We start from the raw sequence: 27,155 nt of genomic DNA on the forward strand, positions 1-27,155 counted from the left end.
ATAAAGGACAGTTTTGGAGGGAGGGGGATTAGAGTGGTAGAGGGGAGATATACTACGTTCTTACCTTCCCATGCTAACCATCATCACTGTACTTAGAGGCTGTACAAAAAGAAAAAGCACCCTGAGTAAGTGAACCACCAGCACTGGCCTAGGTAGTTTTTGTGTGCTTTCTCTGTAAGATGAACATTGCTAAAATCTCCTGTCTTCTCTGTTAGCCCAACTCTTAGGAAGTGACTTTTTCCCTTAAGTACTTAGGTATATTTTTGGCAGCATAGTGCTACATGAATCTGAATTGAGTGTGAATCTGGAATGTGTAAGTTGATGCTCTAGTAAGAATCGGATCAAATTTCAAATACCTTATTTGTAAAGCAGACTGGGAATTTGTCAATCCCAAAAGCAAAACTTTTAATGAATTGCATAATACTGTGCTCCCTGTGCTACTTTAAAAAGCCCAAAACAACCAAACCACCAAAACTCACAAAACCTCATTTTTTCGTACGCTATTATGCTGCTTGACAGCTTTTTTTTTTTTTTGTACACCTATTTCGAACAGCAGTTAAGTTTAACACACTAAGTTTGGGCTCTTGACACTTGGATAGTAGTGGAAGAAGGGAGATGATATAGGTAGACTAGATACTGCCTCTTGGACAGAGACAGATGCTGCTTCAAATTATAAGGGAATTTTGAACACCTTGCTTCTAAAGCAGCAGCAATGTTGTTCTCGTGTACTAAGAGGTTTTACACAATGGCTAATACCTTTTTGAGTATGTTAATATGTAAATCAATAGAGAAACATACTTACATTTTAATTAATTAGGTTTTAAATTTAGTATTCTCTTGAGATGAGTGCGTGTTGGAGATAGTGCAGGGAAGTCTAGGGAAGGTTGCTATTTGCAAGGTTTTAATTGCATCTGATAGTGGCTGTGACATTAACTATTTTTTTTACCGAGAACTTACGTTCTGAGGCACGCTCATATGCCAGGTAATAGAATCTGAAGAAATAATTGCTGTGTAACAGAGGTCCACATGGTTTGTTTATTGCTCTAGGGAAGAACCTGGAATCACATGCAGCAGGTCTTATGCATTGTTATATTGCATGGGAAAACGGTTTCCTTCTTTAATATGTTAATAGATTACAGACTGGACTGGTCTGCCAACATCCCCTATGTCTTTTAGTTTGTGGATGTGATAATGGCTCCTTTACCAAGAACTTGTGTGTTCCCATCAATGGTCCCCTCCTCTATCAGTCTGCTATTTTGGGAGGCAAACGGTCAAAGCCTCTTCCTCTAAAATTGTCAGATACTCAAAATAGCACCAGAAAATATTTTCATTTATTGTTCTTGTGATTGCATCATCTTTATCTGTAGTTGTTGTGGGTTTTTTGTGGGGTTTTGTTTGTTTGTTTTTAAACAAAGTTTATGCCCTTGTCACCTACCCTAAACTAAAAGCATATCTAGTAGGAATTTGGGGATTCAAATAGTTACAGTATACATGCTCTCAAACAGATTGCCCTTCATTTATAGAGTGTTTTGTGAAGGTATACCCATGGAGCAAAAACTGCTGAACTTTTACGGCATCATAAGGTGTTTGACAGAACTAAGAAATACTTCATTGACTTGATATTATGGTGTCTCACTGGTGTTGTAGTTCGTATGCCTCATGACCCTGTCTTGAATGTTGCTGTGAGCTCAGTCTGTAAAAGAGAATGAGACTATGAGTTGCTTGAAATACAGTTTCCATGACATAACAGCATTTTAGTCTGAACATTTTGGGATCAAGTCAAAAGATTTTGGCTTGAGAGTGTTTAAGGTGGAGTTTTTTGTGGTCGTATTTTAACAAGTGTGCAACTTCTTGAGAAAAACTTGTTTTCTGCCCCCCAAGTCCTTTGTCAACCATCTCCTACCCTCCACCCCCTGTTTTGAGAGCAAGCACTCTACAAAAATTTTTTATTACCAGCCACAGTCGAAAACAAAAATGGATGTCCATATGCATCCTCTTTACTTGTTTCTTTTCTAGGTATGTACTTCAGTTGCAGACACTGAACTGTCTTGTACTGTACAGACATGTCTAGAAAAGTATCTGAATTGTTTTCATATTTTATCATATAAGTTTTTGTAGCCTATTGAAACGGAGCGTTCTTTTAGGTTTCAGTAATTAAAGGAATTGTTGCATGTGTTTGGTAGTTGTATTTGGTACATCAAATCTTATTTTGCCTTAAATGTGTTTTAAAAACTCAGCCTTTATAGTTAAACAATCTAATTACTATCATTACTTTCATTATTGTCGTCTTGCAAAGTAAATCTTAGTCATGAGGTTTCTGTGGGGGTAAAGGAAAATTCGCCCTGCTTTTGCTATGTTTCAGTTTTGTATTTGTGCGTGCTTGCTCTTTTTCTAGAGATGCTGGAGAGAGACATGGTTTTGCACAACAAAGGCGAAAACTGTATAGTTTTGTGACAAAAGTAATGAAGACTTGCTTTCAGTATGGTTTTGTGCGCGTTTAAATTTTTCAGATGATCGCTAAAGATTTTGTTTGCTCTTTAAATGGCAAAGGCATAGGGATAAGGGAGAGCCTAGTCCAAAGGTCAGGGTAATAGCCTAGGACTTGGACTTACACTGGCAGTTTCCTTCTCCTGCCACAGATTTTGTGTGTATTGTTGGGCAAATCACCTTTGCGCTCTAGCTGTAAATTGGATTTAATAGTACTATTCAGGTTTGTAGGAGTGTTGTGAGGATATAGTGAAGCAATTGACAAAATATAGAGGTGTATAAGTTTCTGAAATGGGAAACTATTTTCTTCTGCATCTGCAGAACTTGGCTGACATCTTGCTTCCCGGTACTTGGTAGGTGGTGCTCTAACTTTTACTGTATGGACTCTTGCTCAGTAGCATGGGAGAAGAGGAAGGACTACATCAAACACAATTACTGGTATGTAATTTCTTGCTTCCTAGATGAAAAAGTAATCTAGTATTTTGTGCAGTTTCAGGAACAGGGTGACAAAGAATTGTTTTTATGATGTTAAGATACTAATTGGAAGTAAGTGTTAGAAAAAAATCCAGTGAATGCTGTGAAAGTTTACCTTTAAAAATCCATAAAACTTTTTTCTCTGCTTCTACACACCCAAGTGTGTGATATATTGAGGTTTTCAAGTTTTCTGCTGCGTTCTGTTCTTCTCTTGGTGTGCCTTAGAATAGTAGGTGTATGAAAACTAGGTTAACATTCAAGTGAAGTTGTTTTAATTTAATTTAGGAACTTTTAATTATTCTTCACAAGGATATAAGTTGAACTAAAAGAAGCTTCAAACTCTGCACAGAGTGTTTAATGTTTGATGACATGATCATACACAGTTGATTAGTAGTCCCAAAAGATGTCTCGAGGTCAAGTTTCACGTGGGGTACATGTGTTTAGAAATTATTGTACATACAACTTTGTAGGAAAAATTGAATGGCATATCCTCTGATAGGAAGTTGCAGGTATATCTAAAAATCTGGAAAAGGCACTGTCAAGTGAAAACGTGGGTTGTATTTAACAGGAATAATGCAAATATATTAGGTTACAGGAGAAAATTTTAAAAGAAACTTCCAAAGCATTTAATATACTGGTAATCTGTGGATAGCTTTTAAGAAGTCTATGAAAAACGACCATAAGACCAAGTTCATATATTCCATATTGTAGTCTCTGCATACTATGATTTCTAAAGAGTTTTGTACCTTCAGTGGAAAGAAATCTTCATGAGTCAGCAAATCCAAAAAAAGGTTATTTCATGGATATATACAACAATGTAAGAAGTGTTGTACCAAGTCAGACCAAATATTTATCTACTCTGAAAACCTGGGGATAGCCCAGTAGCTAGATAAACATGTCATGTATTTTGAAAGGAACAATGTTGTTGCACTTTGGTGGAGTTTTAGTGACTCTGAAAAAGCTGAGAGACAGCTCTCTGAAAATACGTGGGACATACCATAGCAACCAGAAAAGCAAGTCAGAGGTTAGGGCTTACCAAGGGAAATGGAAAATGATATAGAAAGACAGTGCGATAATATTTTGGTTCATCAACTTTTAGTTGAAAAACTTCATTTTGTTTGTGTCACTACATTAAAAAGAATCCCCAAATACTGTGCAAACAGGAATTCTGAGGACAGGAGACTTAGAAGGGACATAACAAAGCTGCAACAATGTAAAGATCAGGAACTACCTTTCATTTGCAGCCTAATTTTTACAAGACTAAGAGAAGTGACATCTGCATTTAAAAAAAAAAAAGTTAGTTTGTATTTCAAGAGATCAGCGGCAATATTTGCATGGGGCACTTGTCAAAATTAGTGCAATTCAGAAGAAGATCTGGAGGCTAGTGCTTGTAAGTCATACCTTGGAAAATTCAGCAAGTGATTTTTAGATATAAATAATGAGAAGCCTGGATGCACCCCACTTATTTTTAGCTGGTGAACTAGGAATACGGGAATTTTTCTTTCTTACAGTCAACTGGGAAAGAAGTACAGAAGCACACACAGAGGGTGACTGTGCCTGTCCTTATTGGCCTTGCACAATTCATATTGGAAATACACAGTTCAGTTACTCACCTGAGTAAGGGAACCAGAAGGACTGCTTTAGGCACCTCAGTTGAATGTTTCAAGTTACATGGAAGAAATCTAGATCTTACTCTCCCTGTAGCCAAAACAAGCTAACCTTTTCAAGTATCCTGCCCATGGTATTTTTTTTTTATGTTACTCTGTTAGGCATGTTGATGTTCTGGAGGGGTCAATTTTTTTAAGATGGCGTGCCAGGTTGTATTTTTATTTCCAAAATTAGAAGTTAAGCATGCCAGTACAATCTCGGGAGGAGCGAGGAGAAACTGCCTCTCCAATAGGTGAAATACAGCCGTTGAGATGTTTGTTTCTGTGCGAAGCAGCAGCTCCTGACTTCCATCAAGCGTGGAGCTTAATGGGAGCCAGGAGCTGGGAGCCCCTACCTCTCTCCGATGCCATGACTTGTGGACCTGCTCAATCCTGGTTCCCGAGTGCCGTCTTTGGGACCCAGTCCATATGTTCCTGACCCCTGTTGTACCACACTGGCCATTCTATAACCTGGTATGACAATTCTGATGTTTCTATATTAAAAGAATTTGCTGTTTAAATTTAAAGTTTTTCTGTTTTGTTTTTTAGTCTTTTTTTCACCTCCCTCTTGAGCTGTTTACATCATACAAGAACTGTTTGTGTTTTTTTTAACAGGACACAATGTTTGTGCGAGGATTAAAGAGAAAATGTTTTGATGGTGAAGAAGATATTGAAGGAACTCTGGCTGGTATTAAGGCTATTCCTTCATATAATCTTCAGCGGCAGTCGCTTTTAGATATGTCCTTGGTTAAACTTCAGCTGTGTCACATGCTGGTTGAACCTAACCTTTGTCGTTCGGTACTTATAGCCAACACGGTACGGCAGATCCAAGAGGAAATGACTCAAGATGGGACTTGGCAGATGATAAATACACAGAGTACAGGGCAGGCATCCCTGGATCGTCTTGTTTCAACAGATATCCTCTGTCGTTCGTCTAGGGAACAAACCGAGGGAAAGCATGTTCCAGGCTATAGTACTTTCAATAAAGACTTTGAGGGTGACCAGGCACAAGATAGTTCAGAAACTATGTCAACAGCCTCTTCATTGCAAGCTCCGAGAAGCCTGCAGAGCAATATGTGGGAAATGGAGAATCAACAAGAGAATAAAGGAAACTTTCAAAAATCATTAGATCAAATATTTGAGACACTGGAGAATAAAAGTCCTAATTCTGTTGAAGATCTGTTTTCAGAAGTTGACAATTCTTACTATGATCTTGATACTATGTTAACAGGCATGATGAGCAACACAAAAATGGGACACTGTGATGGGCTTGAAACGTTTTCTTCTCCGACAACTACAACTTCTAACTCTAATTGTAAATCTGATCTTAATGAGCTTGATCATATTGTGGAAATCCTTGTTGAATCTTGAAACTCCTTGTGTAGGAGATAAAGATCTGTTAATGGGAAAAAAAGACTCGAGAAAGCTATTTCCACAGTTCGTTCTATCAAATCTGCACGTGTATTTTACAAATATCTATATATTATATAGATATATATATTTAAAAAGCACTTCATATTGCAAAATAGTGTTAACTCTTAAAGTTAACCTGCAACTTGTAGTGTAATAATCCAATTTATTGTCCACTGAACTGTAAGTACATACGGTAAATGTTTTTAAGTTTGGGATCCAAGGCTCTTGAAATTGGGTTCCTTTTACTAATTTGTTTTAGCCTTTGATGGAGGATATGCTTAGTGAGGGGGAGTCTTTTTCGTATACTTCTCCCAGTAAAAATGGTAATAAACTTAGAGAGAAGTTGGATAACTGGTTTCCTATTTTACTCCGGTTTCCACTTTGTTACACCACATAACTCCTACCATATCCGCTGCTTGTGTTCTAAGTCGCTACATGGCTCTTAAAGAGCAGTATGCAATAGTTCCTCTTATCCTAGCTAGCTTACTCTGTTTTTTTGCTACAATTTTTACTTCAAAAATAGTTTTAAAGTGTTTATTGGTGTTTAGATTTTTCCAGGTATTTTCCTAAAATATATTTTTACTACAGAAGTTATGTCAGCTGCTAACTTAGCAACTTTTGATCATATCTGCAGTTGATGTATTTTTTGAAAGATTTTCAAAAAGGGATGGTTTTTTACCATGAGCTACCCAATGTAGTTCAGTAAAGTGTATGTAAATGTAAATATACAATTTTATTCTTTACATTAAAATGTAAGAGCTGTTTTCATGATTCTGTTTTATAGAGTAGTACTTTACTAAATTGAGAATTCTACAATTAATGCTTTTCATACCCTGTGTACGTGAGCATCATTAGAGGAAGATCTTTGATCCAGCTAGATACATTTAATTCATTTCAGACCGTATTTTTTTGTTAACTACAAACCTAAATTACATAGGGTTTTATTTATGTGTATTTATATGTAAATGTCATCAAGTGAATTGTTTATCACTGAAGTCTACCATCCAATACTTGTTTATATGGGATAACTCTTGCACTAACTACTACAAAAAGTGTTATTAGCGGCCTTTAAATCTCAACTCGTATGTCATGATGTCTTGTCATTATTAATATGCTCCACTCTTACCAAGGGTTTCCTCTTGGCTTTTTTTAATAACAAAAGACAATACAACTTGGGATGGTGTTCTTTTCTTCAAGTACTCACATTCGTTTTAGAGTGTATATAATTAAGGTTATTCCTATGAGACTTTTTTGGGGGAAAGGGATAGATCAAGTACACTGTATGATTTTGTTATAAAATGACAAATTATTACTTTCATAAGCTGGTAGTGAAGAGACCTGAACTAGCAGGGATGTAGAGAAGAGGGGGAAAAGATTGATTGGTTTCTGGAAAGTGTTAGCGTTGGTTATGCTGGGGGAAGACATCTGCCAGTAACTGAGTTGTTTTCTATGGACTTGAACCAAGCAAGTCGCTGAACATGAAGAGGGCACATTTCTGCATCTGACAGACTCTTCCTTCCCACAAGTGACATTACCTACTATGCACGATCCTTTTCAGATTCTCAAACCCCTAAAAAGGGGAGTGGTGGGGTGGGGGGGTGTTGAGGACATTGCAGTGTCACCTCCTCAAAAGGAGACCACTGAACTTACGATTTCAACAACTGCTTTAGAAGCATCTGGTTTGGGGAAAAATGGCATCACTTTGCTAAATTTTTCAAACTTGATAGCTGAATGTTTATTAACTCAGTCACGTGAAACCATGCAGTTGGTGAGAGTCTTCAGTGAATTTGAAAATGGTTTTGTATTAAACTTGGACATGAGATAATCCATAGTTACTGTAGTAGTTAAATATTGCTTCCTCAGTTAAAGCTTGTTTAATAACTTTGTATTAAATTATGAAACACCATATAGATGCTCGCAAGTTCAGTCCATATAATACAGCTGGACCAAAGAAACAAGCCAATACTACATGTCTTAATCAATAGAGATATCACTCATAACTGAAAGGTGTTGCAGTAGTATATCCTGCTTCAGGAAGGTACAAATATTGATGTGAACTGTCATATCTCACAGTGACATAATAGTCTGTTTTATTTGGTAGTGTTGCAGTATCAGAGATTCTTCCTTCAAAATTATAAATACTCAGGAAATTTTTCTTGGTGCCTTTCTGTGTATGAATAGTCATCCATTGAATAGGACAGCAGATGCCTTAGGGTAAAGCAGAAAGCCAGGCAGTTTCAAAGTTTTATAAAGGGAGTATAGTGTTTAGTTGAATAACTGAATATCTTCTGTCCCTCTGAGAAAGTTCTCCAAAACTGCTATGAACTGTGGTTCAAAACCCACAGGCTTCAACAACTATGAGTATTCCCCTCTGCCTCATCCCCTCCGTTTTCATTAAAAGAGCAACTGCATGTTAAGATATTTTAAAAGATGCTCTCCCCCACCTCCTTAGTGTGCATCAGTCTCCATGTTACAGGTAGGAATTAGTATAATTTGTTCATAACTCTGAAACTGTGTATTTCAAATGCGTATGTGTATGCATATATATGTATCTGTATCTCACTGTACCAGGCATCTAGCTGGGTGCATTCCTTTAGTGAGGAAGCTATAGCTGGTTAGAGCAATTTGTAGAGACTATTTGGCTTAACAGGAAAGGTATTAGGTAAGTACGCATTTATGTAGTTAAGCATTTAAACAGAAATATCTATCCTGTTTTATTACATTCTTCAAACTTACACCGAATCTTATGTGCTTTTACATGCCTGATACTTTGTCTCAAGTCTTCAGCAGGTTTAAGAATTTGTGTTGCTGAAACTTGCACAGTCACTGTACAGAACTGATGTCTGCCTAGAACTGGTCTGGCTCTGCAAGGACCAGTCAGGGTAAAATCAGCTTGTCTCCCAACTGCTTTTTTGGTGTGTTTCAATCTAATTTAGCTGCTCTTTCTGGGTAGCTTCACTTCTGTTTAAAAAGGAAAAAAAAAAAAAAGCAAAAGGAGCTTTATTTTCTAACTTGTGTTGTCATTTCTTTACTAGTCCAAAGAGGTCTCTGTTAAATGTGCATCACTTAAAGGTTAATACAGTGTATTTCCCCTCTATGTATTCCTCTAAGATACTGAGATACATCAGAAATGATAGGGTGCCTGTAAGATGGTGAGTTTTAAATTCTTTTGTGAACTGTTACTACAAATGGCAAGAGATGATACGTGCTGATGGCGATTTTCTTAATTTCTACATATAAATGACAAGTAATTTAACAGGTTAAATTAGGAAATGCTTTTGTAAGATTTTGCTACTGCTTCTAGCAGGCTTTTTTCTTTTATGTGCTCCTAGGGAAGAGAGTCATGAAACTTGCACGGCAGTCAACGCCATGTCTGAAACAAGGCTCTTGGTCTGAATGACATAACTCAGCTTTAGGCTTGCACAAAAAAGAAGTCCTTTCAAGCAAATAGCTAACATCAAATCTGCTGCTTTCTCAGGTAACCTTGAATATCTGTCCCATTCTGCCTCTGTGCTTGTGGTTTTATTTCTCCTTCTCCCCTACCAGAAAATCCAGAGCATGTGGAGCTTCTGGAGCTCGGGCATTCAGCAAAGGCAAGAAGTGTGAGGATCGAGGCTGCGTTAACAACGGCTTGGGCGCATGAAAGCTTGTCTACTTATTGCTTCCCTGTTTGTTTGGTGTGTAGTGGGTTGTTTTTTTTTTTATCCCCTCTCTCTTCTGCAGCTCTGAGAGTTTATCTAGCAAAAGATGTTGCCTGTCTGTATGAATGTAGCCATATTTGCCCAAAGGACAAATCTGGTAAAAGAAGAGGGAATAATTTCTTCAGATGAAAAGCACTTTTCCAGACCGCCTCAGAGGCGCAGGAGCGAGGGGTTTCAGCCTTGAGCAGGTTAGGGATTCACATGCGAGTCTTCACACTCACCAGGAATTACCTGTTTTCAAAGCTGTCCTTAGACTGGTTTTGAAGTCTTGGGTATGTCTGGACTGCTTTAGTAGGCATTTTAAAAAGCTTTATTGTAAATTGACTGATAGTATAGTTTTATATTGTAATTATCAGACCATTATGGATGTCTTGTGCCTCAGAATATTGAGTGTATGACTGCTTTACAGTTCTGCAACTCTATTTCACATTCCCATGTAACTGAACAACGCTGTCAAAAGCTCGGATGAAAAAAATATCCATTTATTTGCTGACATCTAGGATAAGACAAATAAAAATGCTTTTAAAGGTGACTTCTGTTCGAAGTGAAAGTATGTTTATGTCTCAGGCCTAGGATGTATAGTCCCTTAATGCAAAAAAACATGACTAATAGTGACAAATTTTGATTGCTCATCAACTCTTAAATGAGTGTGACTTCACACTATGTGACTAATACTAGAAGTTCAAAACCACCAAGTTCCAAAGAAATTAAATATACATCTTAGGAAAACATGTATTTTTGTCAGTTTGGCTTATTCAACTATAAGATTACACAAGGATTGTCTAAATCTTGTGCCTCTTGCAAAGTTGACAGTTAGGATAAATTTTCCTATTTTTTTCAAGGAAGTTCCACAAAGAGATGAAATCCTGCTGAATAATTCCAGGTTTTTTTCCATTTCCAATTTTCATTGCAGGGAAAACATTCTGTAATTTAAACTGTCATCTTTTTAGGGAGGGATAATTGAAGATACAGGTGATTACATGACTTCTTGCAAAACCAGAATTAAAAAATTGTATCCGCATGTCTTCTGTACTTGGAAGTCTTCTAGGAGCATGTGGGAAGTGGCAAGTAAGTACTGCAATAGTAAACGTTACAACAAAGGAACAGCGTATTGTATTTTTCATGTGCCAGTTACAGTCAAGTTTTGGAGATCAAGAAAACGCAGTGTAACTTCAACCTCGGGTTCTGCAAGCTTCCAAAACAAGACTTCTGAAGGAAAAGCAGGTTGTGTTGCTTTAAAAAAAAAAAAAAAAAAGTACTCAGAGAAGAAAAACAGTACTTATAACAAATTCACTTTTTCTGTGTTTGAGATCATTACTGAAAGAAATACTATATATGGAAAGTACCATGTGTTGGGATTTTTTTTTGTCCAGTGAGGCGGCTGAAGCTTTAAGATAAAATTGTTGAATAGTTATTTGTTTTAACTGAAGCCCAGTAATGTGGTTTGCTTTTGTGTCTCTGCTTTGTTTGAAAGGTATAGGGAGGAAGTGATTTTTCTTGTAAATTGTGATTCTTTTGACAAAATAGAATAATGGCTTATATAGCACTCTGACAAATATTCAGTAATGTGGGCTGTTTGGGGTTTTTTTTAATTACTTTTTTTTTTTTTTTTTTTTTTTAGAACTTGAGTAAGTGTAGGATTAGCTAGTAGTTCACAGAGGCTTTACCGCCAAAGGGAGGTGGTAAAAGTGGTAAAACTAACCAAGGCTTGATGCAGTAGGCACTATCCTTTCTCCCTTTTCTACAGAAGTATGGCATACATGATCGTTCTGTCATTCAGCTTCAGAATAGCTAATTAATTTCAACCAAATCTGTCAGATCTCACAGTCACTACATTTTTACAATTTTTTTTTTTAAGTGTGCAGGTGAAAGAGAAGAATGCAGAAGAAAGCTGCATTCTGTACTGATATCCAGTAATGCAGATATGGGAGAGACATAAGTTTCCAGGCATGAGACCAGCTTCAATTAGAGCTTGTACCTTAGACACAGAGGCAATTAATCACAGGCATAAATCCATAGGAAAGCAGCCTTCATTAGTTCCTGTGTTCCTGAAACTGTTTTTCAACAGATGCCTAGTTTGCAGGTAAGTAGAAGTAGCAGACCTCCAGTAATCCTTTCAGATGAGTTATATAGAGACCCTGATTGGTTTGGGGGTTGGATTTTTTTACTGGTTCATGTGAAATTTGCTGCTAAAGCAAAATGCTACTCATGAGAATGGTATCCTGGCCTGCTGCCGTGAGTATAGTCATACTGAAAGACCATGTTTTAATCATAAAAAAAATTCATATTGTGAAGCCTTCTGTTTGCCTCGAGGTTAGTTTACGGCAAAATGGGACAGCATTAAAAACTCCTAGAATATGACCTCATTTGAGAAAGTAAGGCTCTTTTAAAGAAGATTTTTGCCACAAAAGACCTTATATGCAAGCTCAGACCTCTGAATTCTTCAGAAAACTTGTGAGACAAGCACAGCTCCTCTAGCCTGAGATACGAGTTGCACAGCACATGAACACTGCTCAGCTGAACTGGGTTCCAGTTCTCTTGTATGAATCCCACTGTTGACTCTTGACACCAGTGAAAAAGTAACAAAAACCTTTGCAAATAATCAGCGTACTTTGTGTAATTTCTATTAACTTCTCTAAATGTTAGGCCATAAATCCAAAGTTCTGGTGTGTGCATTTAAACAACTCCATGCTAATTTTTTTTCACAGATCTTGTCAGAGCGTGTATGAAACAGAACTGACCTTCCTAAAAACTCCTGCTGTAGGAGGCATGCGTACCATTTTCTGTCAAACAAAAGAAAAATTGGTTACAAAAGAGCTGACTGCATTAGGTTAGTAACTTAAGAGGAAGCAGGGTGGCTGGTGTTGGTGTCTGCCAGACATCTGCTGAGCAGGGACAAACGTGCTGTACCCGCCTAGGGTCCTGGTGGCGGTCGGAAGGAGAGAGGAGAGGAAGGCGAAGGGGCTGCATTAACTCATGGTAGCTCTAGGGAGGAATGAATTGTCTGCTGTGCCAGCGCCACGGGGTTGCTCAGAGAACGTATAGTTTTGGTCAATTGGGGTTAGGTCTAGAAAGTCTTATTTTTGCTCAAATTACTAAAACATTTCTGTGGTGCTACTGATTAAACTAACCCTTTATATGCTTCATTAGAGGCAGTTCTTCCAGATATGTCCCTTCCATACCAGCTACCTTTGCACGCCTATCCTATATCTGTTCCTCGGAGATAATCCCTAGCATATGGCAGGGGTCGGTCTTGGTGTGATGTTCCTGGTTGCCCCTGGTTGACTTGAGCAGACAGAAGGATCCTGAACATCTTAGTTACTCTTCCCCTTAAGCCGCAGCGTATGGTGGGAAGGGAAAGGGTATGGGGGGGATATTTGGTCCACTCCTCCCTTAACACTGCCACTGGTCCCCTGCTTATACGTGGTGCAGCAGATGGACCACGGGGGTTGGGGCGTCACCCCGCAGCCGTTTGGGGAGGCATCCTCCTTTCCTATGCAGCCCCAGCAGCATGTCAAAAAAGATTCGTGAACACTTCTTGTGGCAGCTCTCTCTCCCCTTCTGTGCTCCGTGACCCTCAGCACAAGGTCAGAGCACAGCTGTGGCCCAGAAATCAGTGGCCGCAGGCCATGGGGGAAGAGATGGCCTGCAGCAACGGTCCCCTCGCCTCCAGCAAGGGGTCTTGCCGGGGTCAGCTATGGCTCTCTGTGCCGCTCCACCCTTTGCCCCTTCCTTCGGGTCACGGGCTCTTCACAAGCGCCTATCGGGAGACACGGGTTAAAATCTGTTGGGCCTAAGGAGTTTCATAAAAACATCAGTTTTCTTTAGCTGAGTAATCCCAAAAAGCAACTGATGTCTCATCAAAGTTGTGCTCTACCTCCACCAGACGACTGCAAGTGTTTCTGTAGTATTTACTGGACTGGCATATAACCTGTGTGTGAATTTGGTCTGTGCTCGTGTTCAATGGGAAACACATTGCTCATAGGAAAAACGCTGTTGGTGCAAATGTGCTTGATTTTTGTGTGTTTTTACTGTCCTACGGGTTAATCTAAACCCATCTCTGAGAGCGCTGAGCCGCGTTTTGGGGATTCACCTGGTAACCCATGGCAGGGTTTGATGAAGGCTCAAAATCAGCCTTTGCAAATACCTGAATGTCAGGTTTTGAAATCTGGTTTGCACAAACACTTGTGACGATATAACTTGATTACGCAAATGCCCGTGGAAAGCAAATATAAGAGGTTTGAGCATGGCCAAAACCACCTCAGCTTTAAAGAAAAGAAAAAAAAAATCAAGTGAGTATTTATGGAAGGATTGTGCAATGTTTGATGTAGCTTTCGAGCTGGTGGAGGGGCGCCCGCGCCGCGTTTCCCAACTGCCCGGGAGGCAGGAGCGGTAGGAGTGCTGCTAAGCGGAGGCCCTTGCGCTTCCTCCTGTTTCAGTTTGGCAGTTTCGGTCAGAGACTTTAAAAGCGTTTAAACCAAAAGAAACACCCCGGCGCGGGATGCAGGGCCTGCTTCAGGGCTGGCCGGAGGCTCCGCCGGGCACGGGCCCTGGGGCGGAGGGCGTGGTTTGGCCCCGCCCCGCCCCGCCCCGCCCTGCCCGCGTGCGGCCGCGCCGCGTGCCGCCCCGTGCCTGCCCGCGCGCTCCGCCCTCCGCCTCGTCAGTGGCACTCGCGCCGTGCGGGAGGGGCCGCCTCCCGGAGCGCCGCGCCGGGGGACGGGGGACTCGGCGGCGCCCGTATTCCGATTGGGCGAGCCGGTGCTCGGCCCCGCCCGCCTTAGCTCTCCTAGCTTTCTCATTGGACGGAGCCGCGGGTCCAGTTGGAGCCCAACCCCCACCGGCTCGACGGCCAGTGAGAAAATGGTTGCTGGGCTGGTTGAAAGCGCCGCTGGCCAATGGAAATGCGGCCAGCTGGCGGGCGCGGTGCACGCAGGCCCCCACCCCTCCCCCCCCCGCCGCCGCGGTGGTTGCCGCGGGCGGAGGGAAGGGCGGAGCGGAGGCTGCCGGGGCCCGCGGGGGTGGTGCTCGCCTCCGCCTCCTCCCGGTCGGAGTACCAGCCCCGCCGAAGGGAACCCGGCCGGCTGGCTAGGGACGGCACCGCAGGCTGCGAAGGAACGGGGGGCTTCCTCCGCTCCCAGGTGGGGCGCTGGGCAGGGCCGGGCCGGGCGGCGGCTCTGAGGGGGTAGGGGGCGGGAGGGCAGCCCCCCCTTCCCCCCGCTCCGCGGGCGTGGGGCTGGGGAGCCTGAGGCAGGGAGACGACGCGGGGGGAGGGCAGTAACGGCCAAGGAGTCTGGCCGGGCACGGCGGCCGGCCGCGGCGGGGGTAGGCGGAAGCCCCCCCGAGGGGGCAGGGGGCTTTGTCGGGGGCGGGGGGGCACGGCACGGAGGCTGGGCGAGGTGGGGCGCGGCGGCCCAGCGGGGCCCGGGTGGCGGAGACAGGTGGGGGGATGACGGGAGAGGGGAGTGGGTGCACGGCGGGCCGCGAGGAGTCACGGCCGGGTCCGGGAGGGGGGCGGGGAGAGCGGCGGCGACGACCAGGGCGCCAGGAGCGGGGACTGCGGTGGAAGTTGTTAGCGCAGTTATAATTAGCTTGTCCGGGGTCTCTGGTGAGCTGGGGAGGAGGAAGGGGGAGGAGTGTAACTTTTCGCAGCTCGGGAAGCCCGAGGTTGTCTCCGGTTACCGCTGCCGCGGGGGGAGGCGCGGGCGGGCGCCTGCAGGAAGTACCAGCCGCCCTCCTTCCACAAAGGCCGAATGGTGGCAGAGGATCCTTGGGGCTGCTGCGTGCTCCTGCGCCGGCAGGAGCGGCTGCAGGGCGGGTGGCAGGAAGGTTTTCTCTGAACCGCAGCGCTTTCGTTCTGGCACTCGTCGTCGCAGCCTCTTAATAGTTGCGACTTGTGTATTTGCTGCAGTTCCATTTTTAACAGCGGGTTTTGTTTGTCCCAGTAAACGTCTATATAGTCTGAACTACAAGTAGGTGGATATGACTGGAGGAGCATAAGCTTGGTCTCTTCTATGCATGTCGTAAATTCATCTCAGTAATAGATGCAGCTAATAATTTCTGCCCGAGATAGGCCTGGAGTCTTTCAAACTATGTTGGAACAGTTTCTTTCCACAAACGTAGGTAGGAGCCCTGTGCAGTAGTTTTCTACATCGGTTTTGATTCAGCTAAGTTCAGGCAGTTAACTGCAATGTGGAAAATACCACTAATACTGAAATTAATGCTGTAATCTCAAACTTCTTAAAGTGACCCCTAAACAGGTACTAGGAAGCTGGCAGGGATGACAGTGAAAGAAAAGGGGAGAAAAAAAATAATCTGTTGCACGTACAATTCATAGTGATTCACCGCTACCGTGTGTCTTCTATGTTAGTTTTTATAATCTGTAAAAAAAACAAAATCAAGTAACCTTGCCTCTACTTCTTCCTGACACTTGCCCAGTACGAAATCATACAGGGGGAAAATCATTACCTCAACAGTTAAATTTTGCAGGAGCCCCTTAAGGTATATAATAAAGGAATTAAATTTGATAACTTCTTGGACTCGGCTCCTTCTAGCAAAAGATTTGACTTCTAAAATACAATTAACAATATTTTTTTATTAAATGCTTTTAGCTCTCTTTCTTTTTACTAAGGTGTTGAAGTCCAGAACTTTTCAAGATTTTAGTACGCTTGTTAGCTTTTTTAGGATTCTTTAATGCAAAAAAAAAAGACTTAACGTGCTAAAACATGTTCTTTTATATTCATTGTATAGAAAATTGCATGTACACCTCGCCCTGTGACCTAACATGCACACTTTAGAAAACCTCAGTATGTGACCTTGTGAAGTCCTGCTGTTTCAAAGCAAAGAGGTTATGAATCTTCATTTGTCTATTTGTTTTTATTTTTTTATGTACAAATAGCATAGATCTCCTTGTGACGAGAAAGAAGTCAGCTTCTAGAAGGAGGAGGGAGATAGTAATGTGTTTATTGCCAAGGGTTAGATTTGGCGTTCTTAGTTCACGGGCGTTTTGCTGCTATTTTACTGCATCTTTACTGTTCTGAGATTCTGTAAAGGGAGGAGCCCTTTGCTAACATTAGGCTATAAGTTGCTATGTAAGATGTGCTGTATTAGTTTACTTGTCTGTCTGTCTAAATGTGAGACTGCCTTTCACTATGTGTTGTTTTAAGATTTGTAAAATAATGTATGCACTTTTGATCCCCGATCATGAAGGACTGTGTTTATCTGAATAAGTACTGATCTTTGCTCTTGAGGTAAATCTGTGAAGTAACTGGTTTGCTGTAGTTGAGGGACAGTTGTCTGTGTGTATATATGTACATTGTACACGCACAGACATGTTAAATCCAAACCAGATGGTAGGCTGTTAGCTTTAATTCTTGGAATTAAAAAACTTTGATGCTCCAGGTGGACTTGGGACCTCAAGAGCATGGATCATGCAATTCCTTCCACATCTCCTAGGCTAGTCCATAGTTTACTGTCACTTCAGCCTTTTCCCATTTCGCAGAGTTTCCAGTGATCCTTGATTTTTTTCCTTGATCTAATCCATGGTTTAATCCATGTGGTCTCTAGCCAAAGTGCAGATGTTGCTTTATCAGGGTTTTGATGAAAACGATGCCATGCTGACTATTATATGCAATCAAAGGACATCCTGCCAGCTATCTTCTCATATTGGTTTTGTGTCTGCTGAAAGTGAGGAAAGTTAGGGAATTTAATAAAAATCTAATTCCTATTACAGCCCCTAAATGGTAGAGGATAATTCTGAAATGTACTTCTTTACAGTTCATGCCATTGTCTCTGCTGATACATGATTTCTGAGATGATTGTAACTCTAAATCGGTGTTCAATAACTTGAAGATGTATCCATGTAAGTTCTTATCCTAAAGCCTAACATTTAGAGGGTCAGCATTCTATTCTGTAGCATTCATTTATAAAAGATAATATCCACATTTTATGTGTTCATAGGTGAAACTATTGGGTCCTTTCATTTCAGTGTATTCATGAACTTAGTTTTTCTTACTCAGTTTAACTGTTTTAATAGGTTTTAGCACAAATTATTTGAAAGGTTGTATTGAATTGTGTGCTTAATACTTCTGCTTTAAAAAAAATTCACATAATAATGAAACACTCGGTTTCATTTTTCTTTTGTTTTTCCCCTTAAGTCATCTCATCCTACCTCGGTGGATGGCTTGGCATCTTGAATAGTTCAAGACTCTTGGATGATCACACTTTATGCAAAATCTGGAATCTTCCTGCCTGGGCTCCTTTCTGTTTTCTAAGGGTAACTACTTGTATATTTTTATGAAATCATATCTTATGTGCGTAGCGCATGTTCTGATAATCAGCAGTAGATGTTATTTTTGTGGATTAGAATGGTAAACTGAAAAATAATTTTTAAAAATGGGGTATGTAATATAAAGTCAAGTACTTTAGGCTTACTGAATAGTATAAGCTCTTTGGTTTGAATATTCTGAATGTGCATTACTTTTTTTTTTCTTTATAACAAGGAAGTACTATAATGTAACACAGAATTTAATCCTGCCATAAGATCACATTTCTTGGAAATTTGTTAACTATGGCCTCAGTCTTATAGTGAGGTCCACTGTTAAGCTGCTGAAATTGAGAGTTACAGTCTTGACTTGTGAGGAGAAGCCACTTTGGATACTGAAGAAAAGTTGTTGTGTGCTACTTTAAGAGAATAAAACTTAAAGTGATTTTGATTTGGTTATTGAAAATTATTTACCTAAATATCCCATACAGAGAGCTAGAGTAAATGCATAGTCCTCTATTGGGAAAAGAGAGATTTTTTTTGTTTTTCTTGGTTGCTTTTACTGTTAACGGTCTGTATTTTCTGTTAAAGTATGGGCATGACAATTTGATATAGTTAATAAGCTATAACTTCTGTTATTAATGGATCTTTTAGATCACTGTATCCCTAAAATACATGTCAGGTGAATACATCCAGTAGCTCTGTATTTGAAGTAAATAGTCATTTTATATCTATAAATCTAAATAAGAAAAGGGATTGAGAACTGTTCAGTTGATTAGAACAAGCTATGAAGAGGTATGTCATCACATTTGCAGTTCTAAAGATCATTTGTCTCTCTAGTGAGATACTTTGGTGGAACCCTGGTGATTTGGTTCTTGTCGTTTGTATTCCTTTATGTTCTCATTTAAGTACAGTTTAGCTTTACTGTGAGAGTTTCTAGATTTAGGAACTCTTGGTCATGTGTTAGCTTTTGCTAACTGCTATTGATCCTTAGTTTAAATGATTCCGGGCCCTCCTTCCACTAAAAAAAAAAATCTACCCAAAATTCCTGGGGAAAAAAATCTGCTAAACACACTCTCATTAAAAATACACACCTGTGAGCTTTATTTGTAAAATGGGTAACTAAATACACCAGTGTAGAAGGGGAGAGGAAGGAGAAGAGTGACAGTGGTTTAGTTTGTCCTTTTAAGGATGGAACTTTTTCTCTACCTAAGCCAGAAAGCTGCGGAGGCAGTACTAATATTGGCCTCAAGTGATAGATGTCAGCTGCTGAGAATACAGTTCATTTACTGTATGAATCCAGATCCACTTGTTTCAGCTTGTGGAAGGTACACATTCTAAGAGAGGAGATTTTTCTCCTGAGTGAAATGTTATGCCCTGAAACTTAGCTGTGGTAGTTTGTAAAGCAAACCTCTTACCAGTACTTTATGAAAAAAAAAGTGAATAAGAAACTTGGGAAGATGTCCTTTAAGTGCAGGAATTTTCCAGATCCCATTAGACATAACATAAACAGGTTGGGGGGGTTCAAACTAATTTTTAAATCAAGACAAAACTTACTCCCAAGTGCTTTGTAAACATCGTTTCAGCTTCCAAAATATTAGTGTATCATACATATTTTTTCTCTACTTCCACAGATAGCTGAAGTGACAGTGGGAAGGTTGTGAATTCCAGATTAACTCTGTGCTAGACTCAGTCTTCCTCTCATTTTTTTCCTCTGCTTAATGAATAGTATTCAGCCTACTCTTATTTTTCAAAATGCTGGAAAGGATGTTAGGTACATCCATAGGTGTGGGGTTTTTTCTGTATGGTTTTGGGGTTTGTTTTTTTGGAGGTGGGTGGTGTTTATTTGGGGATTATTTTTTTTCTTTTTAAGTCTGAAAGGTAGCATATCTTCCAGTTCCACATGTTCCAGTTGGTGTAGTAGTAACAGACTTAGGCGTATTATAGGACAGGATTTGGTGATCAAAAAGTTGACATTACTTCTCCTTTCTCCTATTTTCTGGTCATTTCTAACTCCTGTAAAGAAGTTGTTACATAGAGGTTTAGGTATGGTAGTAAGCTGGGAGGACTGCACTCCTCCCTGTATGCACACTTTTAGACACTTGTGCCTTCTCCAGCAGTTACTCATCTTGGCTAAACTGGAGCAGGGCTAGGGGGTGGGGTGGCAATGGACTTAAATACATTTTTGTGTATTTAAAAGTAATTTGGACCTGAAGACTATTTATACTTCGGTGTTTTCTAAGGTGTTTAATGCTCCTTCCCTCACTTCCTCTTAATTTTTGCTAACAGCCAAGATGTGATGTTATGGGGATCTCCCAACACTTGCTGAGGACACCAGATACACTGTTCTGTGTAGTCTGACAGCTTACTGCGTTACGTAAGTCATGTTTAAGTGATCACTGTTAAGTCCGGATGGGAGGAAAGGATTTATACCCTGTATGTTAACTGTACCTTCAGCCTTACCTTTTTCTTGCGCAGCTTTTTACACATGGAATACTAGTCGAGAGCCAGTCCACTACCTGATTAGAACTGTTAATGAAGTCGTGTTGTCTAAGCTAAAATTTATGTCGAGTAGGGGAAAGATTATCATTAAAAATAGCATGCGGCATACATCAAATAATTCTGTGAAGTAACTGTAACTGTAGGGATGTTTGTCTTCCTTTGCGCTTCCTGCAGATAGACATGTGCTTATGAAATGTGTCCATGGAAGAGAGGGTAGAGCAAAAAATTAGGTTATCAGTCAGCTTCGATCAGTCACTAACACAAGTTTACAATCCAAAGAGACTTCTGTCTGGTTTTACTTTTACATACTTTCTACAGTTACGAGCCAAAGGAGACTTTGAATAGGAATTGCCCAAATTACAGTAGCAAGGAGTCTCTCAGTTTGATTTTAATACTTAAGTTTTAAAAGTATTAGAAGTTAAGTATTACTGAAAACTAGACAGGCAGCTTTCACTCATGAGGTGCTTACACCTATTCAAATCTGGTATTTCTGTCCTATGAGACAAAGTACTTTATCACTTTGACACAGTCTTAGGCTGAAAAATGCAACACTGTGGCTGTAGGAAAAGGATCAAACAAGCCTGAATTTAATAATATCCTAAAAAGAAAAGCCAGAAGGGACCACTCCAATGAAATTATTTTGACCTGCATAGTGCAGGCCAAGTACTTTATTGATGATCTTGCGTTTTGAACATACTTTGTAATGGTAAGTTAATAACACTTCTGTAGATGACTGTAGTGCCTGTTGTGAGCATGAAAAGCTAGTGTTCAGACAATACTAACTGTGGCAGTCATGTTTTGTATACTCATGTTTTTTGAAACTTTACTGAAAATAAAGCTCTGTGCAGTTTTGAGTTCTAAACATTGTTTAACTCACTCTTAAAACCTTTTGGGGAAGGTGAGGAAGAGGAAATTAAGTAGTTTGCCCAGACAGAAGTAATGGAGGGTTTTTGTGTTCTGCGTTCTTCTTTGTGACTGTTTCCAGCTGTACTTCCTAACCATGTGTCAGTGGCAGCTGCGCTGCACTATCAGACCCTGTGACAGATGGAGCTGGTTTTTTTCCTCTGAAATGGTGGCATGAGTCCTGTATTGTCCACCACACATAGCAATGTGAACTTTTCTTGGTAGCCTGGAATGTTTCTTCTGAGTAGCTGCACGCTCTGACCAGGCCTGTTCGGTATTCTGCATGGATTTGCCAGCCAGGGACGTGCCTCTTCCCTCCAAGTTTTTTTCCAGCTCTGGTACGGTGTAGGATTACAGTGCATGGATGCTTTTTCCCATCTTAGCAGGGAGGAGTTTCTATGAAATGTCCTCCATGGAACGGCAAGGAACCAAGGAACATGCTGTCAGGGGCAGAATTTCTATGTACAGACTCCTTTGTAGTTCAGTGACATGGATGGAGAGTTTGGCACACCTAAATACTGAGTTCACTTCGCTTCCTTTTTTCTGTATCTGCAAAATAATTTTAATTAAAAAAGCATTCTGCCATAAATGGCCTGTGGCTCAGTTTGCATTACTATAATGAAAGAAGATGAGAAAATGCCAGAAAAAAAATTGAGATGTGATGTTCTTCATTGTTCCTGTTTTTTTTGTGACAAAAGATTTTAAAATAGAGCATCTGAAAAAAAATTGGTTGTTGAACTTTCTCTTAAAGTTCAAGAGAAGGGTGACTTACAGCTTGCCTCTGTTATTGAACAACTATGTATAGACCTCACACTTGAAGTTGGCATAAACTTTAATTTTTGTTAGGTTTATTTACTTACAAATTGCAGAGTTATCAGATTGGCACATTCCAAATTCCTGTTACTTGATCCAATTTTTTGAGATCTGAGTAGGTTCCAGGAATTAGGCTGGAGTAAGGAGAGTGCAGTTTCTAGACACACTTTGTGTTTTAGTGTGCCCAACTTGTGCTTCTTTGAACTGACAGCTGTGCAGCAGCCACTCAGTAATACAGGATTGTCTGGGCATGGTACCGTGGATTTTTGTGTGGACTTCTGTTTGCTTTCCTTAGTATCAAAAATTGAAGTGGGGGGAGCACTGCATCATTAAATAATGTGATCAAGATCTTATATTGCAAATAATGCTGTCAAAAGAGAACATGTGACTGGTTTGTGAATTTGGGGTTTGGGATGCGTGTGTTCATAACCTGTCCTTTTGTAGCATTGCGTATTTAGAAAATATGGAGTGGTTTGTTAAGGATATGATCCTGTCAGAAATTCTTATGCTAGAAAGTAAAGCAAAAGGCCTGATAAAATGTAGATTAGCTGGTAACAAAGGGGCTTTGTATCTTTTGTAGGTCAGCAGCTGAGTGTGTTTGACAAGAACTGAAATTTAATGTCTCCTGTAGCAACCATGACACTAGGCATTTTTAAATCCCCTGTACCAGTGGTACTCTGGTTTTCATTAGCCGTTTCCAAATTTTTATGTAACCTCTGAAGTCTTATGGATCCTTGCAATTAGGCAGAAATCACACTAAACAGGCAGAATTTGTAACACATAAGATAGGAGCATGTTTGTGTATATTTAGAAAAAAATATCTTTGACATCTAGAGAGTGGGGAGACTGTTAAGTAGAAAGATCTGAAGTTAGCACAAATAAAGTTTCTTGCACTTCATTTTTATCATTCAGAGTGCTGTCATGCTCAAGCTTTGTTACATATTCATAGAATGCTTTGGGACAAATTTTTATGAAGGACATTTGAGGAATGAAAAGGAGGGTGTCTGCGTATATAAGCATGAAATATTTAGTCTAATTAGACTACTGTATGAATTTGAAAGTTAAACATTTCATTTTAAGTGATAATATATATCTTTGCATATGATAGTTTGCGTGCTCTTTAAGCTTGCTTACAGAATTTAAATACTACCCCATTTTTGAGGTGCTAGAAATTAACATTATTTATATAATTCAAGTAGATAAATCTGGTATTTCCTGTGTGTTTAATGAAGTATAAATATATATTTTAAAATATATTAAAACCAGCAAGTTGTCAAAACCAAGCATTCTGAATGTATAGAATGTCAGAATTACTGTTCTCTGTATGGTCTTAATTTCTTTGCCTTGTGAGTGTGAATTCTGGTCTGCTTTAATTAGTGGAGAGAAAAAAGAAAAACTAGTGTGCAGTGTATGGGAAGGATGGTGCTTAGTGAACAAATAGCCATTTTGATGTGTATTTTTATTCTTTATAGTAATGGTGTGGGGTAATACCATTTAAATGCTACTTAAAATGGAGAGTTAATAATTTTCTTGTGAGGTTTTCTATGATTCGCAGATACTACTTCATGATATGAGTTGGTACATTTAGCAACAGTTTTACTGTTAGGTCCTACATAATTGTGATTTTTCCATAGATTGTGTCTAAAATTATCGGTTGCTGACAGTGTTGTCAGTGGTTTGACTGAGGATGCCTCACACACACACTGCCCTCCAAAATACTTTTTGTTACTATATTAGATGCCTGAACTTTGTATCCAGATTTCTGATTATTTTGTTTGTAATTGAGTGCTCAGTACTGTCTGGTTCTGTTTGCTGTAAATGGGATGCTGGAATGGGGGAGTGATACGTGGTAAGTGTGGGAAGATCAGCTAGGTGAGCCGGCATACCATGCACAGACACCTTAGGTTTTTGGAAGAGATTCAGCTCGTGCTGTAGCAGTTTAGCAGAAGACTTTGGAATAAAACAGACTTCCAAACTTAAAAAATTGCAGCATTGGTAAAATTAGAAGTAATTAAAGTTTTTTGTTGTTGTTTTCTTAATAGTGAACATGTTCGTAAACTGAACTATAGGCCAAACTACCTGTTACATAAAAATGCATTCTTATGACAAATTTGATTTCATCCAGGTATGTCCCTAAAAGAAAAAGTGGGTATGGGTGAGAGGTCTTAAATTCCTCTACCAAGTGTCTTTTTTTTCCTGTGTGTCTTACTGGGAAGTAGGCACTGCTTGCTTACTTTCTGTTCCTCCAGAGGAGCAGAGTTCTCCAACAGCCTTGTCTAAGCAGATGGATGTAGCCATGGAGCCCTGCAGTGTTTCCTGCAAATCTGGAGAAATCCCAAAAGTAAAAGAGGCTTTATCCTGCTGCCATCTCCTTGTCCCCAAAAGTCTAGCAACAGGCTAGCGGCTGGCAGCTGCGGCAATCAGCTGAGCTGTTGCTGGCAGTATCCAGTGCTCACATGAAAAGGAAGTTGGGAGGCCCTCTGCAGCCTGCAGGGTCTGGATCTTTGTGTATGAAGGACCTTGCCCTTAATCTGCCCCTGGGTGTCTAATTTACAGTTGCTTAATTTTTTTTAATTGTTTGGGAGTGAGGTGTCAGTATTCCATGGACACATCAAGATGTGTGTAATCAAGATTTTACCAGTGTTTCCTGTGCCTGGTATACTCCTTTTCTGTGTTTATACAAGTGATTGAATAGTCCTTGTTGTCCCTAATAAAACACTTTGTATTTTGAATGATAATTGCAAAGTATCCAAGCATGTCTTTGTTTGGATCACGTGTATTTTAGGTGTGCATGCATACAGGTTTTTTTGTACCACAGTGTTCTAGACCTAACATATTTCAATGCAAAAGCACACAAAGCAGACTGAAAGCAAGCAAATTCTGTTTCTTTTTAGTTAATTACCAAAATTGGTCACTTCAAAAATGCCATTTGATGGCCTCCTGCTGAATGTCCTTAGTGTAAAGTCAGTAGCAGCTTGTGAACCATGAGCACTGATCATTGTTCTGTGAACTCTCTGTCCCAGCCAAATTTCCCCTCACCATTTTAGCTAAACTACTAAACTCTAGAATGGATATAAGGATCCATGGGAGGCCCTGTTGTTGGTCTAGCTGGGTCGTTCCACTGTAGTCAAACAACTTTGTCACCCAAAGAAGGGGGGGAGAGAAAGGAGTTCTATAGAGTTCTCAGAGACAGAGCAAGATGTGAAAGATGCCTTAATGAGATAAAAATGAGTGTTGAAACTAGCTTTAAAATCTTACCTACTGTACCTAGTAATGAATGTTAGAATGAAAGTGTTGACGTATTCTGTATAGCTATTATAGTCCTTATTGTAAGCATCTATTTTACTTCATGTGGATACTTGGATATTTCTCATTAATGAATTTTTGTATGCTATATAATTTAAATGGATAACTTATTAGAGTTTTTAAATAATTCATATTCTCATAGTAGAGTTAAAAATAAACCTTAAAACTAAAACTTAGCAGTATATAGCTTTTTTAAAAACCAGTTACTACATTTTTCAAGTTTTCTGTTTAAAAAAGAATAAATTGTTGTGAAACAATAGAGCTGGAAAGTGCATCTTGTCAATGAAAGCATTATCTTGTGTAGGAATTTATTTTGTCTTTCAGTGTTCTATGGCATTACAGTCTAAGTTAACTAGTACATTTTGTGCTGTAGACTTTTCAAAAGTGTCTGTTGAGATCATGCAGAAGAAGCGATAGGCTTGCCCAAGGTTAATTCATAATCTCTCTCTTTCAGGTTCATGTTGGGGAGAGGTCTAAAACGCAAGCTGAGTGACTATGAGGAGAACATGGCTGGTCTCTCGAGTGCCTTTGATTCCAGTCGAAATCTGCCATACCCGCTTAAGAGGCAGTTGGTGCTTAATATGTGCCTCACCAAGTTACAGACATACAAAATGCTGGTGGAACCGAACTTGCACCGCTCTGTCCTCATAGCCAACACAGTACGGCAAATTCAAGAGGAAATGAGACAAGAGAGTAATCAGCAGCCAATTAATGTCTGCCCTGGCATTACTCCTAGTTCTCATAGCTACACAGGGATGGAGTCATCTGGGATTTCTCTTCAGTTGCCTTCAGGTATTAGTCAGCAAGAGTCTAACTGTTGCGACTTGCGTTCTGTAGAAGACCCAATTGAAAATAGTCTGCTGATAGTTTCCGATGATGACATGTCATCTGCTATTTCATCTATTCTGAAGGATTTAGACTTTGTAGAAGATATAAGCCCACCCACTTGTCTGGTTCCTACTGGAGATGACCAGCCAAAGTTTCCAGAGAATACCGGTCTAAAACTAGAAGATGATAGACAGGATTTGAAGGGAGCTGAATGTGTGTTTGGTTCCTTTGAGATTTCAAATTCAACTAGTTACTTGAAGGATTTGGCAATAGATGACATTTTTGAAGATATTGACACTTCTATGTATGATTCAGACTTCTGTTGCCCTCCACTAATGCCGCCCAGACCACCATCTCTTGCTACAGAAGAACCATTGAAAACCTTTCCCTCTTGTAATTCTTCCTCAGCAAGCAACATTCAGATATGTAGAACAGATCTGAGCGAGTTGGACCACATCATGGAGATTCTCGTTGGATCCTGATACTTGTTTTACCCAAAGATACTTTTTAACTGCCACTTTTCAGTTGGTTTCAGGATAAAAGCCACTGGAAAAGTTGTAAAAGAATTCTTTAAAACAGAAACTAAAAATAATTTGTCCATAGTGTGATTTTCTAAATAATTCCAAAACCTAAAAACCAAAAAAGTGGCAGATATTTTTTTTTTTTAAGTATTTATTTATCAGAACTGTGCAATCATCTTTTTCCTTCCAAGGTGTATGTGGAACAATAGGCACATACCCTTATCACCCCTCATGCCTGTTTCAGTAAACTTTTTTATGTGCAATTTTTAATTTGTCAGAAGAATTTACATGCAAAACAAAT

General features: G+C 39.9%; 2 protein-coding genes across 2 annotated transcripts; both read left to right on the forward strand.

Moving 5' to 3' along the window:
- Positions 1 to 2,886: 2,886 nt before the first annotated feature.
- On the forward strand, positions 2,887 to 5,978 carry CDCA4 (cell division cycle associated 4; the record flags this gene model as incomplete). Its single annotated transcript, XM_082000863.1, has 2 exons — positions 2,887 to 2,925; positions 5,223 to 5,978. 2 exons carry the CDS (start codon positions 2,887 to 2,889, stop codon positions 5,976 to 5,978), a joined length of 795 nt encoding a protein of 264 aa, XP_081856989.1.
- Positions 5,979 to 21,546: 15,568 nt separating this feature from the next.
- LOC309405615 (SERTA domain-containing protein 2-like) lies at positions 21,547 to 26,815 on the forward strand (the record flags this gene model as incomplete). Its single annotated transcript, XM_082000427.1, has 2 exons — positions 21,547 to 21,593; positions 25,960 to 26,815. Coding segments are annotated over exons 1-2 (858 nt in total). The 5' UTR covers positions 21,547 to 21,591.
- Positions 26,816 to 27,155: the final 340 nt, after the last annotated feature.

This window comes from Phaethon aethereus (assembly GCF_964289735.1).
Source record: "Phaethon aethereus genome assembly, chromosome: 5".
Classification (NCBI taxonomy): domain Eukaryota; kingdom Metazoa; phylum Chordata; class Aves; order Phaethontiformes; family Phaethontidae; genus Phaethon; species Phaethon aethereus.